Genomic DNA, 15,438 nt, shown 5'->3' on the forward strand with positions numbered 1-15,438 from the left:
TATATCATTTATATTTAGGTATATTAAATATAATTTAAAATTGTACTTGTACTATATACTGTATACGTATAAAACTGGTAAAAAAAATTTGTGGCGTAAACTTATAATAGGAAAACATTAGTTTGTTCAACCTTAATATAATGCAGTTATAATGAGGAAAAACAAACAGGCAAGGGATGTTTTGATGGAATGTGAGTGTATATATTTGTTTCCTGAAATGAGATGTTTATGGAGTTGGTTTACTTCTGATGTGTCATCAGTACTCTTGCCCTGAAACTCTCACTTTTACTTATGAATTTTCGTTTTGAAACCTGTTCTGTTGTGATTGCTGCCTGTGTTTGTGTGATTTGCATTTTCTTCTGTTTAATAATGATTTCATGCCGCTTTGCCTCAACATTACATTCATTAAACATGAGCAGTCAGTGAGATTACACTGGCTGGCTTTGGGAAATTCACCTCCCTTCATGAATAAGAGGTGAATTGAACCCATATATCACAAATGCGAATACTGGGTTTAGTTATCCAGATCGAATCTGTGCATGATCAGAAATATCTGAGGTCTCAAAGCTTCCACCATTTATGTCAGTGACTTCTGTCCCACAGATGGATCGACTGTCCCGTAGGAAGAGTTTTGTCGACACTATTTCTCTCCAAGTTGACATCCTTTCCAACAGCTTGCCTGATCAGGTACACTGGAGACAATTTAAACATGCTTGAGTTGTTCTGCATGAAGAATTAGACTAAAGAACATATTTGTGTGTTTATCCTGTAGTCTCAGCTTGCAGAGGAGATCACGTTTGAGACCCTGAAGAAGGCCATCGGTACGTGTGGATTAGTCTGCTCAGTGTGTGAGTGTGTGTGTGTGTGCTAGTGTCTGATGTCGCTCCATCTCTCTCAGATACCACAGGTCTGGAGGAACAGGAGAGGGAGAGGAGACGGCAGGTGATGGAGAAGTTCCAGAAGGCTCCGTTTGAAGAGATTGCCGCCCACTGCGAGTCCAAGGTACAGCATGTGTGTTCTGCCAATCAGCTTGTTTGCATTTAAAACAAAACATTGGGGGAAACCAAGAATGTTCCAATGTGATAACAGATTATTTTTATAGTTTTAGCCCAATAATCCATGTATTGGCATACATGCACTATTGTTTAAAAGTCTGAGGTCATTTTATTAAGAAAATTAAAACTTTTATTCAACAAGGACGCATTAAATTGATCAAAAGTGACAGTAAAGACACGGATAACAGTGCAAATAAATGCTATTCTTTTAAACTTTATATTCAGTAGATTTCCACAAAAATATTAGGCAGCACAACAATTTTTAAAATTGATAATAATAAATGTTTCTTGGGCAGCAAATCAGCATATTAGAATGATTTCTGAAAGATCATGTGACATTGAAGACTGAATTTAATGACTGCTGAAAATTCAGCTTTGCCATCACACAAATAAATGACATTGTAAGATATATTAAAATAGAAAATATTTATTTTTAACTATTTAATATTTCATAATATTATCCTTGTACTCTATTTATAATCAAATAAATGCAACCTTTCAAAACTGATGACGCCAAAGTTTTGAATTGGCCAATATATAATAATATTAGATATAAGTCAATTTATGGTTAGTTTTTTGTAAGACATACTGTATTACTCTACCAAACTCTGTACTGAATAAACCATTTCCTGTCAAAAGTGCAAAAAATATGGGGGTTTGCTTAAATAATTTCTTACTTTTCCTGATTAAAGAACTCTTTTTAAGATGTAAGATGACATTACACATCATTGTGTTATTAAGCATAATTGTGTTGTGGTAATTAGGAGCCCCTGACATAGCATTCCCTGTGTGTGTTTTCAGGCCAGCATGCTGCACGATCGCTTGGCTCAGATATTTGAACTCACCATTCGGTATGTTGACATTTCATAACATAGAATATTTACTTGTTATAATAATGTTTTTCAGTGTGAACTGATATTTGATTGGTTGTTTTGTCTGTTCATCTCTAATCAGCCCTCCCCCGAGCCCATCGGGCACCGTGACGGTGACGTCAGGCCACGTCCAGTACCAGTCTGTGCCAGTCTACGAGATGAAGTTCCCTGACCTCTGCGTGTACTGAACCACAACCTTTCACCTTAACTCTATCACACAGACTCAACCTTGACATGTGACCACTGACCTTAATCACACTTTGTCCTATGACCTTAAACTCACCTGAGCCACTCATCTTCATTAGACACCTTTCACTATGAACATCACTTAAATTCATGTCCAGCAGAAAGACTGGACGGGCACTTCATGCCTCCATTCTGCTCCAATCAGCACGCAGAGCTTTACAACCAGCTGTCCAGTCATACACCAGCTCTGTAGAATCTTGTGAATCGTATGTGTGTGGTTTTTAGTTTGATTCTTGTACTTAACGGCAGCTCCAAGAATCAAACGGAGTCTTTTAAATGCTTGATTCTTCAGCTTCTTAATCTATTGATTCAAAGGAGTCATTTAAAAAAATGACTCGCTCTGGATTTATTAAGGGAACTTAATTGCTAGCATTAGTTTAAGTGCTAGTTTATGTTCATTAACTCTCATTTCAAAGCCATCATCAGTAGAGAAATTTGAACATACAATAGATTTCTGCTCGCTTAAATCTCTCCTATATAAATGATTATAGTGTACAGTATCGCACAGTATAGTATAGCCTATTTTTGACAAATATACATAGTTTTAGATGAAATGATTGCTGATAGTTGCAGAGTGTTATTTGTGTTCTGTTTGCATGGCTTAGCCAATGTTTCACTGCAAACGTTTGTGCGTTTAGGCCTTTTACTAATCTACAATTAGCCTTTAACTTCACTGTTGTGGATGTCAACGGGGCTTTTGTTCACCCAGAGTTCTTAGTGATTACTATGCTCTCCATTTTGCCTTCATTGTATAGAGAAACCAAAACATTTGCTTTTCATCACCAAAGAGCTCCACCCACGCACTTCCTTTATGGCCACACACGGCCGCCAATCAAATCTTGAGCCAATCAGAAACTTAATTCTCTTTGAGGGTAGGAACACCACCGTGTTCTTGAATTCAAACCTCAGAACAGTTTCTAGACTGGGAGCTGAAAAGTAATGTAAATTACTAAAGTCAGTGATAAAATTATCTGCATTTATTAACCAGCGTTTTTTTTTTTTTTTTTTTTTTATCACAAGCCACAAGGATGCCACAAGGATGTTGAAATACTTTTTTGCTTTTCAGGTGACTTCATTCATCTACCTTGGACAAAAAAAATGTGTGTGACTGTTAGATGCTGAAATACTTTGCTGGAAATGTTTCACATCATCTGAGCTTCCTGTGGTGAGAGCTGTGATCAATTTCAGTTGCATTTGGTAGAAACGTGTCTGTGCGGGACCATTTAGGACATTTTGGTTGATTCTGAGGTGCTTTTCATGGATTCTGGGGGTTTATTGTCATATGATTGCCTTGTTTTTGTTTTTTGAATGTATTTATGTACATGGAACGGCAAGTGAGTGAATGGGTGTTTATTCATTTGGTGCATTTGTATGCTGATTATGGATTCTGTAATGATGATACAATGCTGTTGCCATTTTTTTTGGCCTGTGAAATGTTTCAATGGTCCGACTGTTTGAGAGAGACTTGCACTGCATTGTGGGAATTGTAAGCACAGAAGGTAAAGAATGAAAGTATTTAAAGGTTGAACCTCAGAGATGGCTTGTTCTAAATGCTCAATAGGATCTATTTCATGTCTCCTATATTTTCCATAAAATTGATGAGTTGATGGCTACAAGATGGCAGATTTACTGCCTTGATTCTGATCTGTCTAGTCTATTAAAGGAAGTCTGAAGTGTTAATGGAAGGATTTCAGTGACAAAATGTTAGTGGACAGGAAATAGTCAGTAGTTGACCTTTGTGGCCGTTGTGTATTTCTCTCGGTAATTTGCTGCATTTCAGTAGAAGTTGCTTTGCAACAATATGCGTAAAAACTATTTAATGCTGTGATGAAATCAGACACATTATTTCTGTAGAAATATAAAATCATAAATAATTTCTAGATTAATGCAATATATTTTTGGTGTAATATAAAATAGGAATGTGTTGTTTCTCTGACACATCATCTGTAATGCACCTTTAGAGATTTGTGCGTGTGTCTGTGTGTGCATGTCAAAGGGATACAACGTTTTTTTTTTTTTCACATCAGTGAAGGGAAATCTTGTTAAGGGTATTACTGTAACTGCTTATATAATTTTTAGTGTAATTCACAATGTGTGTTTTATTTTCATCCTCAGTGGAACTTTACGGTACTTTAGCATTTATCACATAGTTTGTCTGAAACTGATCTTTAGTTCTGTTTTATCTGTAACTTGACTTTTTTTATGGGAGAGAAGTAAAGAATAGGTTAGGTTTCAGGTTGATGGTGATGTGTCAATATGAACAGAAATGGTTTTGCAGTCTTCCGTGTGAAGATAGTCCAGAGGATAGGCATATGCCTACATGCATCATGCTATATTTGAAATGTGTAATGGTATGAACCACTGCAGTGTTGCTACAGATAATAAAAAAGTTACCATGAAATCTCCAGGTGTTAATTAGCCATATCCAGGTTCGCCACATTAATGTGCAATGAGATTTTATGTACGAGATCTTAAAGTCTTAATAAATATTTTGTATTTAAATAATGATTCTGTTGTTTTTTGTAAATTTTCATTACTGTAATACAGTAAAGTTATAGTTGTTGACCACAACTATACAACGTCAATTAAATATCAGTCTGTGAAAAAAAAAAAAAGTTCACTGACTTAGTCTCACCGGATTTAAGTACAGACTAAGTAGCCACTACACACTAAGGCAATGATTCTTTTTTTTAAAGTAAAATTAGATTTATTTAATACATCAAAAAATACTGTGATGTATACGTACAATTATACTAAACAAATGCACTTTTAAATAATATTTAAATAATGTATAATTTATTTACCATTACAGTGCTGAAAATGATATTTTTTGCATTAGGTTACAGCAGGCTACTGAGAATTGGGGGAACATTCATAAAATCTTAATGTTTCTACAAACAGGCTTCTTTTTCACTTTATGCAATTATTTAATTTTAATTTTGAAATATGACTCAGATGTTTCTCGATATTTTTCATGAGATTCCCCTAGATGTTTTTGCTGTTAACTTAAACTTTTGCTATTTGAAATAAGCTCAAATAAAATATAAATATTAGATTTAAAACTTCAAAATTAGTAATGATGTCTTGAAAATGTATTGAAATTAAGTTTTAAGCTGATGTACAAAAAATACTAAATGAAATAAAACTAATTTCTACATAAACAAAAAATGCCTTTATTTTGTTATTACACAGGTATCAGATACATTAGATAAAAAAAATACTGAGAAATATAAAAATTCAAATGCTGGTATTTATGATCCAGCACACAAGTGCAGCCTTTTAATAGGTCAAACACCAGCAGAAGAGGAGCAGCAGATGATCTAGAGTGGATACTGAGTGAGTTCAGACTGAGCTTAACTTTTCGTTAAATGTGTGTCATCTTTTCTGACTGATTCCTCTTTCATTGAGAGCTCCCTGAAAATGTCAAAATTATAGAACTGCCTCATTCTACTGCTCCAATTCTTCTTCCTCTTCTTCTAGTTATTTTTCTTCCTCCTCCTCTTCTTTTTTCCTTTCCTGGCTCCTCCTCCTCTTCTTTTTCTTCCTCCTCCTCTTTGAAGTCCTGCTCTGGTTTGCTGTGTGTGGGGTTTTTGTTGAGTGCAGGTGTGTGTGGCTGAACATGTGTGTTTGATTGGTTTTGTGTGTTAATTTGATGCCGGGCTGGGGTCATTTCATTGCTCTCCTCACTGGAGTCCTGACTGGCTGATTGTGCTGAAGAATGAGACGCACAGTGGCACGGTGGCTGCGGCCCAGAACACGAGGAGGTGACTGAATGGTTGAAGTGTGGAGCTGCCATGCACTCGGCAGTCAAACGATCGCAGACGCACTGCAGTCGATCACAAACACTCACTCCTGAACCTGCAACATATACACGACACAATCATTAACACAAAACTGACCTCCAAAGAAAATGTTCATCATTTTTGTATTTTTAAGTATTTTGTTTTGCATGCATTATGCGTGTGTGTGTGTAATGCCATACATCGGGGTTTTCCTTTGAGGCAGCTGATGTGAGTATTGAGTTTTCTGTTTTTCCTGCAGCCCAGAACACTGAGCTGCTCCAAACAGCACTGCTGTGGAAAACAGCACCTGACACAGAGACACATCAAGGGCAGTCAGGACATACCAGAGCTTCACTGAATTTAATTAGCTGTGTGTACATGTGTGTATATATACTGTACACAGCCAGTCAATAGCTTGGACACCCTTAACTTATTTTGTTTCTTATGATCTTAGTAACCTTTTGATTGCTTAAATGCTTGAAAATAAATTATTGATTTCTTTCTAACATATATATACTGGATTTTAGTTTTTATGAATACTAGATATAGATAGATTCAAAGGCTAGGGTCGGTTATATATATATATATATATATATATAATATTATATATATATATATATATATATATATATATATATGTGTATATATATATATATATATATATGTATATATATATATATATATTATATATATATATATCTTTGGTCAAATAATTATGTATAATATTATTTAATATATTGTGTGTATATATATATATATCTTTGGTCAAATAATTATGTGATATAACTGTATATATATATATATATATATATATATCTATATATGTATATTGTGTGTGTGTGTGTGTGGTGTGTGTGTGTGTAAGGCTGCATTTATTTGACCAAGTGTTGTTAAACGGTTTACAGTTTGAATATTACCATTTAAAATAGGTATTTTGTGTTTAAATATAATTAAAAATCTAATTTATGCAAAGCTATATTTTCAGCATCATTACTCCAGTTTCAGTGTCACATGATCCTTCAGAAATCATTTTAATATGCTGATTCAGTGCTCAAGAAAAACAGCTGCTGCTTAATACATTTATAGGAAACTTATCAATTTTTTCAGGATTCTTTTATAGGTGCAAAGTATTTATTTCAAATATAAATATTTTAACAATATTTAACAATATTTTGTTTGTTCTCCACTCCATTGCATTGTGGGTAGTAAGGATTTCCTCTTCTTTTCCGTCTCTGCCTGGCTTTTCTGTAGTCAGCACAGCTGTAACTAAAATACAGATAGTGGTTTAAAGATGAAATGTTTATTTATATATTATTATAATAATTTTATAATTTAGGATTATTGTGACTCTATTCCATCCAGCTACTTTTGAAGGGAAGAATGTGAGGGCTTTGTTTTTGTTTTGCTGTTTTAGTCCTCACTAAGTTTCATTATATAAACAAAAACAGTTGAAACATTAAAAATATCGATTTTTCAGAACAGTATTGTTTTTGTTAACTAAAATTACAATTATTTTTATTTATTTATTTATTTATCAGGGACAATGCAGCGCACATTGTTACATACATAATTATCATAGACAAAGCCATAACAAAATGTGTAAATGTGTTGCTAAAAGTTTTCTAGCCAGTAGGCTAATTTGCAACCCCAGTCCCTGGTCAGGCCTTTCTAAAAACATAAAAAACTACGTAGTGTAAACTACACAATCATGCAACAAATACCTTATAAACATTAACATTTTACACAATCCCGACCACAACTACACTCCACTATACAACAACAAACACAACACATCATATCCAGCACAGACAATACATTGCCAGCAAAACAAATGAGTCATGTCCACATATTTGATTTTCTTTCAGCCAGTGTTTCACCTTTCTATTAAATGTTTTCAGGTTGGTTTCTGTTTTTATTTACGTTGGTAAATCATTCCAAAAAAAAAAAAAGGGTCCCTATCACTGAAAAAACTTGAGTGGCCAAAAGTGGTTTTGCGCCCCTCTGCTATGCAGTTACCACCCGCCTGCTCTCCTAGTGGCAACTCCCTTGTGTTTGTATTTTTGTCACAAAAGGACAGAGTACGGCTGGGGCTTGATTTATTTATACATTTAAAAATCAGGCTTAAGAAAAGAGAACTTAATAAAACTCTCAAAATTTAAAAAGCTTGTATTTCTGTACAATCAAACAGTGACTGCCACATAATTGGTTTCTGATCCATTATTTCAGTGCTTGTTTGTATAATGACATGATGGGTTTGACTGTTGTCTGGGAGGCTTGGCCCCATACAGTAACACAATAAGATAAATGAGAAGAAAGTATCATAGCATGAAAAACAGCAAAGCTGCTTTGACAGGTATATGATGCCTAATCATTCTAAAACAGTTTAGGTTTGTCCGAACAGTCTTACAGAGTTTGTTAAGGTGTGTATTGAATTTGAGTTGGGGATCCAGAATAATACCTAAAAATTTTAATTCCTCAACTTCCTCTATGGCTTCTTGATCTATTTTAAACATTGTACATTTAATTTTTCCCTCTAATTGAGAAGCACATAGATACCGTCTTTTTGAAGTTAAGCGTCAGATGATTTTCTTTAAGCCACTGGGATATACCCTCCATTTCCTTAGTGAGGGTCTCTGCTACTATAGTTGGTGTCCTAGCTGAAGCATAAATTACTGTATCGTCAGCATACCATTTGACAGTTAGCTGACTGACAGCATGTAGGTAAGTCGTTTATATATAGACTAAAGAGCAGAGGCCCCAAAATGGAGCCCTGTGGAATACCCATTGTGGATTGTAATGATGTTGAGAGTTCGGTGTTTATTTTAACACGTTGCTCTCTATGCTCCAAATATGATGCAAACCAGCCGATAGCATGTTCAGAGAAGTTGAAGGTGGTAAGTTTATTCAATAGTATGTTGTGGTTCACGGAGTCAAAGGCCTTTTTTAGGTCTATAAACACAGCTCCCACAACATTACCCTTGTCCAATTTACTCTTAATGTTCTCGGTAAGGTAGCAATTAGCCATTTCTGTAGAATACCCTGCTCTGAATCCAAACTGTTTAGAATTGATAAGTTTGTTACCTTCAAGATGTTCTACTAACTGTTCTATGATAATTTCTCTAGAATTTTGGAGAAAGCCGGCATATTGAGATTGGCCTGTAGTTGCTTGCTTGATTCTTTGCGCCAGCCTTGAAAATCGGGTAATAATAGCTTGTTTCCAACTTTGTGGGAATTTGCCCACTCTGATGGAAAGGTTTTACAAGGTGGGTTACAGGTTTAATTAAAGCAGAGCAGTGAGTTGTAATAAAATAAGTGACCAACCCAAAAAAAACCTTTTCCTTATATATTTTTAATTTATTAATAATTGTATGTACTTTTTCCTGACTAACCTCTTAAACTATATTAAAACTATTATAAATTGTTTTGGTTAACTGAAATAAAGTTGAAATCATTCAAATCTAATGCTTGTAGGCTGTAGCTCAGGCTGTAAACAGCACATTCTTACCATCCTCATATTTCACGGCCTCCTCTTCCTCTCTCTCAACTATACTTCTTCTCTCTGAGTTTCTGTCCTTTTCTCTTTCCTCTGCTTCATTCTCCTCTTCCTCTGGACCTGAAGATGAAGTTTAGCTTAGATCAATAAAGTCTTTAGGTGGCTGAGGATTACTTTGGAATATGAGGGGAAAATCACCCTCTTGGCTATAAAAAAGGAGTCTTAATATAAGTTCAGTGAAGTGCTTTACCTGACTGAAATATCCCAGGATACTTTGTGCTTAGGATATTGCTGCTCTGAGAGCTGTTGAACAGCACCAACCCATTGGTGAAATTACTCAAAATCTCATTCAGTGTGTCTTTACTCCTGAAAAACAGAGTAAAAGAGGAAAGAACATGATATTTAAACACATAAATCCTAAAGGACATAGTGGGTCTTTTTGTTGTTGTTTATCATAATATTTATACTTATTTCAGCACTACATACAAAATATATCATATATTGCCAAAAATTGCTACTGATTGTACTGATAAAAACATAATTTTGAAATATGATATGTATATATAATGTATATATAGATTTGTATATTCATTTAAAAACTATGTTTGTTTACACATTCCATATTTCTGTGCAGTCCTATAGAACATGATCTCCATGTTGATGTCTGATGGAGAAAGCTCCATCCTGTCTGAGACACAAACCACACTGTTAGATGATCAGCATATCTATACAATATAACAAAATGCTGTCATGTAATATATTTATCTGATTCTGAACACTCTAATGCCACTGGTAATAACTGACTGTGAAAATCTCATCACTTCATCTCATCTGTGAAAGGTAAAGGTGCTTGTGCTCTGATCTAACACTGTTACAGTACCTATCTGTGATGTGATTGGTTGGTTATCTCCAACCTGTTTTGTGACTGGATGGTTGGAGCTGATGCAGTCTATAACCTTCCGATCACAATGACAGAATCCTTCCTCACAGATATCCAACATATCTGCAAATGTTGGAAACAGAATTGGGGTCAACTTAATTATGTCATAAATACTCTTCTGGTAAGTGTCACTATAGAGAGTGTTTTTGTAGGCCAAAACCCAGAAGCCAATGAGCATTTTAGCACTTCTATCGTTAAGTCATTGGGCTTTTTACATATGCTTTTACATATGCATATGCAAAATGTTTTAAATTATAAATGTATTTGGTAAAGACTGTATTGCAGATGGCACTGAGAATGCTATTGGGATTTTGTGGAGGGAAACAGGGTGACGAAAAGCAAATTTGCCATGGAAATGTTTTGAAAATATTTGTGTACCACAGCTGGAGTTGTGGCTGCAAGTGTAGTTGTTGTAAGTTGGTGTCATCCGACTGCAGTTTCTCTCCCTTAGCTCCTGAGAACATCTCCAGTGGGTAAGACAACACCTACAACACAATCACATTCATTTTAATTTTACATTTATTTGTACATATTTATTTAGTTAGCTTCCCAGAAAATTGGACGGGGAAAGAAAAATGAAAGGAAATAAAAACATTAATGTCCTCTGATCCCACTATGTATTTTTCTTGAACATGTGGGTGTATGTGTGCATTATATTTATATTTATATGTGGGCATTTGTATTAAAATAGGCAATAAAAGATAGTGCCAGGGGAAGGTTTTAATTTTTTTTTATTTTTTTTTATTTTTTTTGCATACTCCACTGCTCTGCCTGTTTTTATTTCTAATATCTTTTAACCAACTGCATAGAGATACGGCTAACAGACAGAAAGAGGCGGGGTCAGAGCACGCGATGAGTATGTGTGTGTGGACTCCACTGTGAAGTTAATAAATCCATTTAAAATCTTTCTACCCCCTCCTGAGTCTAATTTCATCTGCTTCTCACCGGTCGAGTGTGTCTGCAGGCTGCATGTGCGCGCGCGCGGCGTCCCGTGTGTTTGCGGTCCTACAGTAATGTCCGTGATTCTGAGTCCGGTCTCACACCGCAGACTGACCGCGAACTCCAGCACTGAGCGCAGGTCATCAAACACAGCGTACAGCCAGGTGAACCGCACACCCAGACAATCTGTATGCAACGCAACAACAACATACACCTATTTAACGAAAAAAGTCTGTGTATGTGGTTTAATATGTTATAGAAATTATATAGATAAAGTTAATATATATGTTCTCTTGGGCATTTGTTTGATTGTGATAATGGAACTCACCAATCAAAAGCTTGTCAGAACTGAGGTCACTTGTTTCTGGGCAGAAAACAGCAGTACCATGAACTGCAGAGAGAATTTTTCGTAAATTAATGTTTAACATTAGGTAAGGTAATGATAACATTCCCCATAGCATTCCAATAAAATGAATAACCGCGCTGTGGTGTATTAATATATCAATAGAAATAGAGAGAAGATTGTTTGACCAAATAAGATAAGAAAACTAAGTAAATTAAACTATCTTGCACATAATGCATATTTTAAATGGCCAATAAAAACTTCTTAGTCACAATTGTTTTTGTGAAAAATCAGAAACATTATAAAATCAGTTTCACTACAAATTAACCTAAATAATATTTTTTTAGTCAAGCAAGAAACCTAAAATTAAACCCTGTGTGTGTGTGTGTATATATATATATATATAATATATATATATATATATATATATATGGTGTGTGTGTGTGTGTGTGTGTGTGTGTGTGTGTGTGTGTGTGTGTGTGTGTGTGTGTGTGTGTGTGTGTGAGAGAGAGAGTAAAATATATTCAAATAGAATAATATAAAACATTTGATTTTAGATTTTAGTCTCTTTCACTAATAATTGCTTAGTGGTTCTTAGGCACACACAAAATGTTTTTAGGCAAAATTCATGAAAAAATACAGAAAAACATTAATGTGAAATATTATTAAAATTTAAAATCCTTATAATAAAATAAAATTAAATGTAATTGTATTTTATTTTATTCCTGTGATGCAAAGCTGAATTTTCAGCAGTCATTAGGCTACACCAATCTTCAGTGTCAGATGATGATCCTTCAGAAATCATTCTAATAATCTGATAAAAAGGTGAAATTTGTAGCAACTAAGAATAATTATGTAAATGTCAGTTTCAAGGTGATGAACTCACTTTTACCGGTTCCTTCGCTCCTGACAGACAAGTGTTTGCATATTCTCACCTTTCTGCAGGGTGAAGAGGAGAAAAACATACAGTAGCCTCATCTTTATCCTGCAACAAATGATTCCAGTATTCATCCAGTACTCCTAGGTTCAGTCAGTGAAGGGGCAACGCTGAACCAAGAGCTTCAGCAATCAGACACACATACATCCAAACTTTGCACTTCACAATCTCTTCTAATGCAGGTGTGTGTAAGAGATGAGAAAACAATCCCAAAATGAACAAAGACCTATTTAGGACACTCTAAAAAGTCATTTTGTATCAGATCATACATAAGATGAAGTAGGATCACACAAACACCTACTATAGCTCTCTTTTCCTCAAACAACTGACCATTGTATGTGTGTGTGGACAGGAACTCAAAAAGAAAGTGGGGGTTGTAAATGATTCTTTGTGTCCTGTTGGTTTCTAGGGAGCTCTAGGTAGTTTGAAATAAGCATGCTGCTAACAAGGCAGTACTCTAATCTCAAAAAAAAATACAAAGCACACACAAATATTAGGTGTATTAATCCATTTTTATTTACACTGAACAAATTTTAGGGATATTTCTCAATACAGAATGGCTTTTATAAAAAGTTTTTTTTTTTTTTTTCAGGTGCTTCCAGGTTTGATTTTAGCATGTTTGTTGGTGTAAAACTACAAAAAACATGGGTAAATATATATTCGGTTTTATTAATATTCAGGAGAGACAAAGTGCAATTTGGGCACTAGATGCACAGACTATACAGATTTTTGATTTACAGATGATGACAATGCTGTTCAGTGTTTAACAGAACCCAGTTTCTCTCACACATACATAAACAAATTCTTCAGTTCAGATGGTTCAGATGTCTGTCACCTGCAAATGAAGCTCAGCTTTCGTCTTGCATCTTCACACACATTCTTGCCAGACATTTCTGCTTCAGATCTAACAGAGAGAGAGAGATTGTGAATATATTAGTAAAGAGATTTCTTCAACATGGCCTGGAGGATTGACCTATTCATGCTGTCTAAGATTCATCAAAGCATGATATTTCAAAGAAAAAAAATGTTTGTCTTTGTAACCTTTGATCAAAATGTTACAAGATGTCACCATGGCCACTTAAGTTTCAGGTGCAGGTGGTGTTTTAGGAGGCAAGTAGTTGTTTCAGTACTCTCATTAAGGACTGACTCCATTCTTGTATGGAACGGCTAATTTACTCTACATGATTCAATCATTTACTAATCAAGTCCTGCCCCATTTATTCTTATTTGATCCTATTAGGAACTTTCAGGATTGATTCCAAATTCTGTACATATTCCTGTAGGATTTGCCCTTAGATGACTGGTGTATTGTCAGTGCTTTTCTGCTTTATCAGCTCATTTCTGGCATCAGACAATTATAATTGAGGATGGTTGTGTGGTAAACAAGCAGCTGTATGTGGGCTCAAATGCCATAAGATTCTCAAGCCCTTGAACTAACTCTAAACACGTTTAACAGCAGCAGCCTGTGACTTATTCTCCAGCTTCATCGCTGGAGACACACTACAGTCAAGTGACTGTCTGCAGCCTATTTCATCTTATTCTATCTTTGTCCAGCACAACACACACACACACACTTCACCATCATTAAGACTGACCTTACACATCATTAGTCTTGTAGCAAAAGTGTTTTAATGGGATCACACACACTTTAATGAGTTCAGATGCTCATGCAGGTATCCACACACACACAGAGAAACAAATGAGGTTGAGAGAGAGAGAGAGAGAGAGAGAGAGAGAGTGTGTGTTTGTAAGAGTGTGAAAAAAAACGATTAATTGAAATCAATAAAGAGAGAGAGAGAGAGAGAGAGAGAGAGAGAGAGAGAGAGAGAGAGAGAGAGACGAGAGAGAGAGAGAGAGAGAGAGAGAGAGAGAGAGAGAGAGAGAGAGAGAGAGAGAGAGAGAGAGAATGATAGTCATTCACTCATCAAGGAAAACAGCCAGTGTCTCTTTGTTCAGACACACATGTAACCACAGCCAGTTGTAGCTTTAAATAATCCAGAATAATTCACTAAAAAACACTAATGAAGATATTAATGATAATAGTAATGACCCTTTTATGGGATATTAAAACTTCAGCCGCACTAAGAACAAGAATAAAACTTTGTTAAACTATAGTGATTGTAGAAGAAATGATACAGGATTTTCAATCTCACATTTTTTCTGTTGCTGCTGATGATTTGAATGGACTTTTAGGAAAGGTCTATGATGTATATTTGTATATTATATGATAATATGATAATTGTATTTTATTATATGATAGAATGTTTTGATTTATTTGCTGTTAGATTTGATGATGTTGTGTAACTCACTTTTGGAAAAAGTGACTCTCCTCATACGACTGCAGACCTCTGCTGTGTGTCTGTCATACCAGCGATGGCTGTCCACACAGTATCTGCAGAACAAGACTATTTTGTTCATACCATCAACAATATTGGGGATACACACATAATCACTGTCTTACTCCCTGATACAATCGACTTTATAAACGAAACGGTTAATATTTTTTTAATTTATTTACAAAGGGTCCAAAAGTCAGAGACCACGAATGCTGAAAACACTTGTTTTTCACTTTTCTAAAATATAATATAAACATTTTAGTGAAAAGATGAACGTGTCCATTTTTAATGGTGGCAGCACTTGATTTGGAAATGAACGAGCAAGGAAACCTTTTCTACAATGGAGGTCATATGGTCCGTGACACAAATCTGATAAGTGTCTTAGAAATAATGTGCAAACTTAAAACTGTATTATCCATTTTCAAAAATTTAAATCTTTGTTTATTAACACACTTTGATTCTCAAGACTGTCAATATGAATTCAGACTTTTGGAG

General features: G+C 35.0%; 1 protein-coding gene and 1 pseudogene across 5 annotated transcripts in view; one reads left to right on the forward strand and one right to left on the reverse strand.

The window, feature by feature from the left end:
• The window catches only part of LOC109061535 (protein EFR3 homolog A-like), a 32,315-nt gene extending 27,640 nt beyond the window's left edge, over positions 1-4,675 (forward strand). For 3 of the 5 annotated variants that reach the window (XM_042778369.1, XM_042778376.1, XM_042778385.1), the window contains 5 exons: positions 608-687; positions 773-821; positions 899-1,002; positions 1,857-1,906; positions 2,010-4,675. In XM_042778369.1, the coding sequence (XP_042634303.1) occupies positions 608-687; positions 773-821; positions 899-1,002; positions 1,857-1,906; positions 2,010-2,115 (389 nt within the window). In that variant the 3' untranslated portion in view covers positions 2,116-4,675. Of the gene's footprint in view, positions 1-586; positions 688-772; positions 822-898; positions 1,003-1,856; positions 1,907-2,009 lie in introns of all 5 variants that reach the window. The other 2 variants (XM_042778397.1, XM_042778393.1) reach the window with 2 other exon arrangements.
• A 945-nt stretch (positions 4,676-5,620) lies between these two features.
• LOC122147063 lies at positions 5,621-12,918 on the reverse strand (annotated as a pseudogene).
• Between the last annotated feature and the right edge of the window lie 2,520 nt (positions 12,919-15,438).

This window comes from Cyprinus carpio, chromosome A2, assembly GCF_018340385.1.
Source record: "Cyprinus carpio isolate SPL01 chromosome A2, ASM1834038v1, whole genome shotgun sequence".
In the NCBI taxonomy this organism is placed as follows: domain Eukaryota; kingdom Metazoa; phylum Chordata; class Actinopteri; order Cypriniformes; family Cyprinidae; genus Cyprinus; species Cyprinus carpio.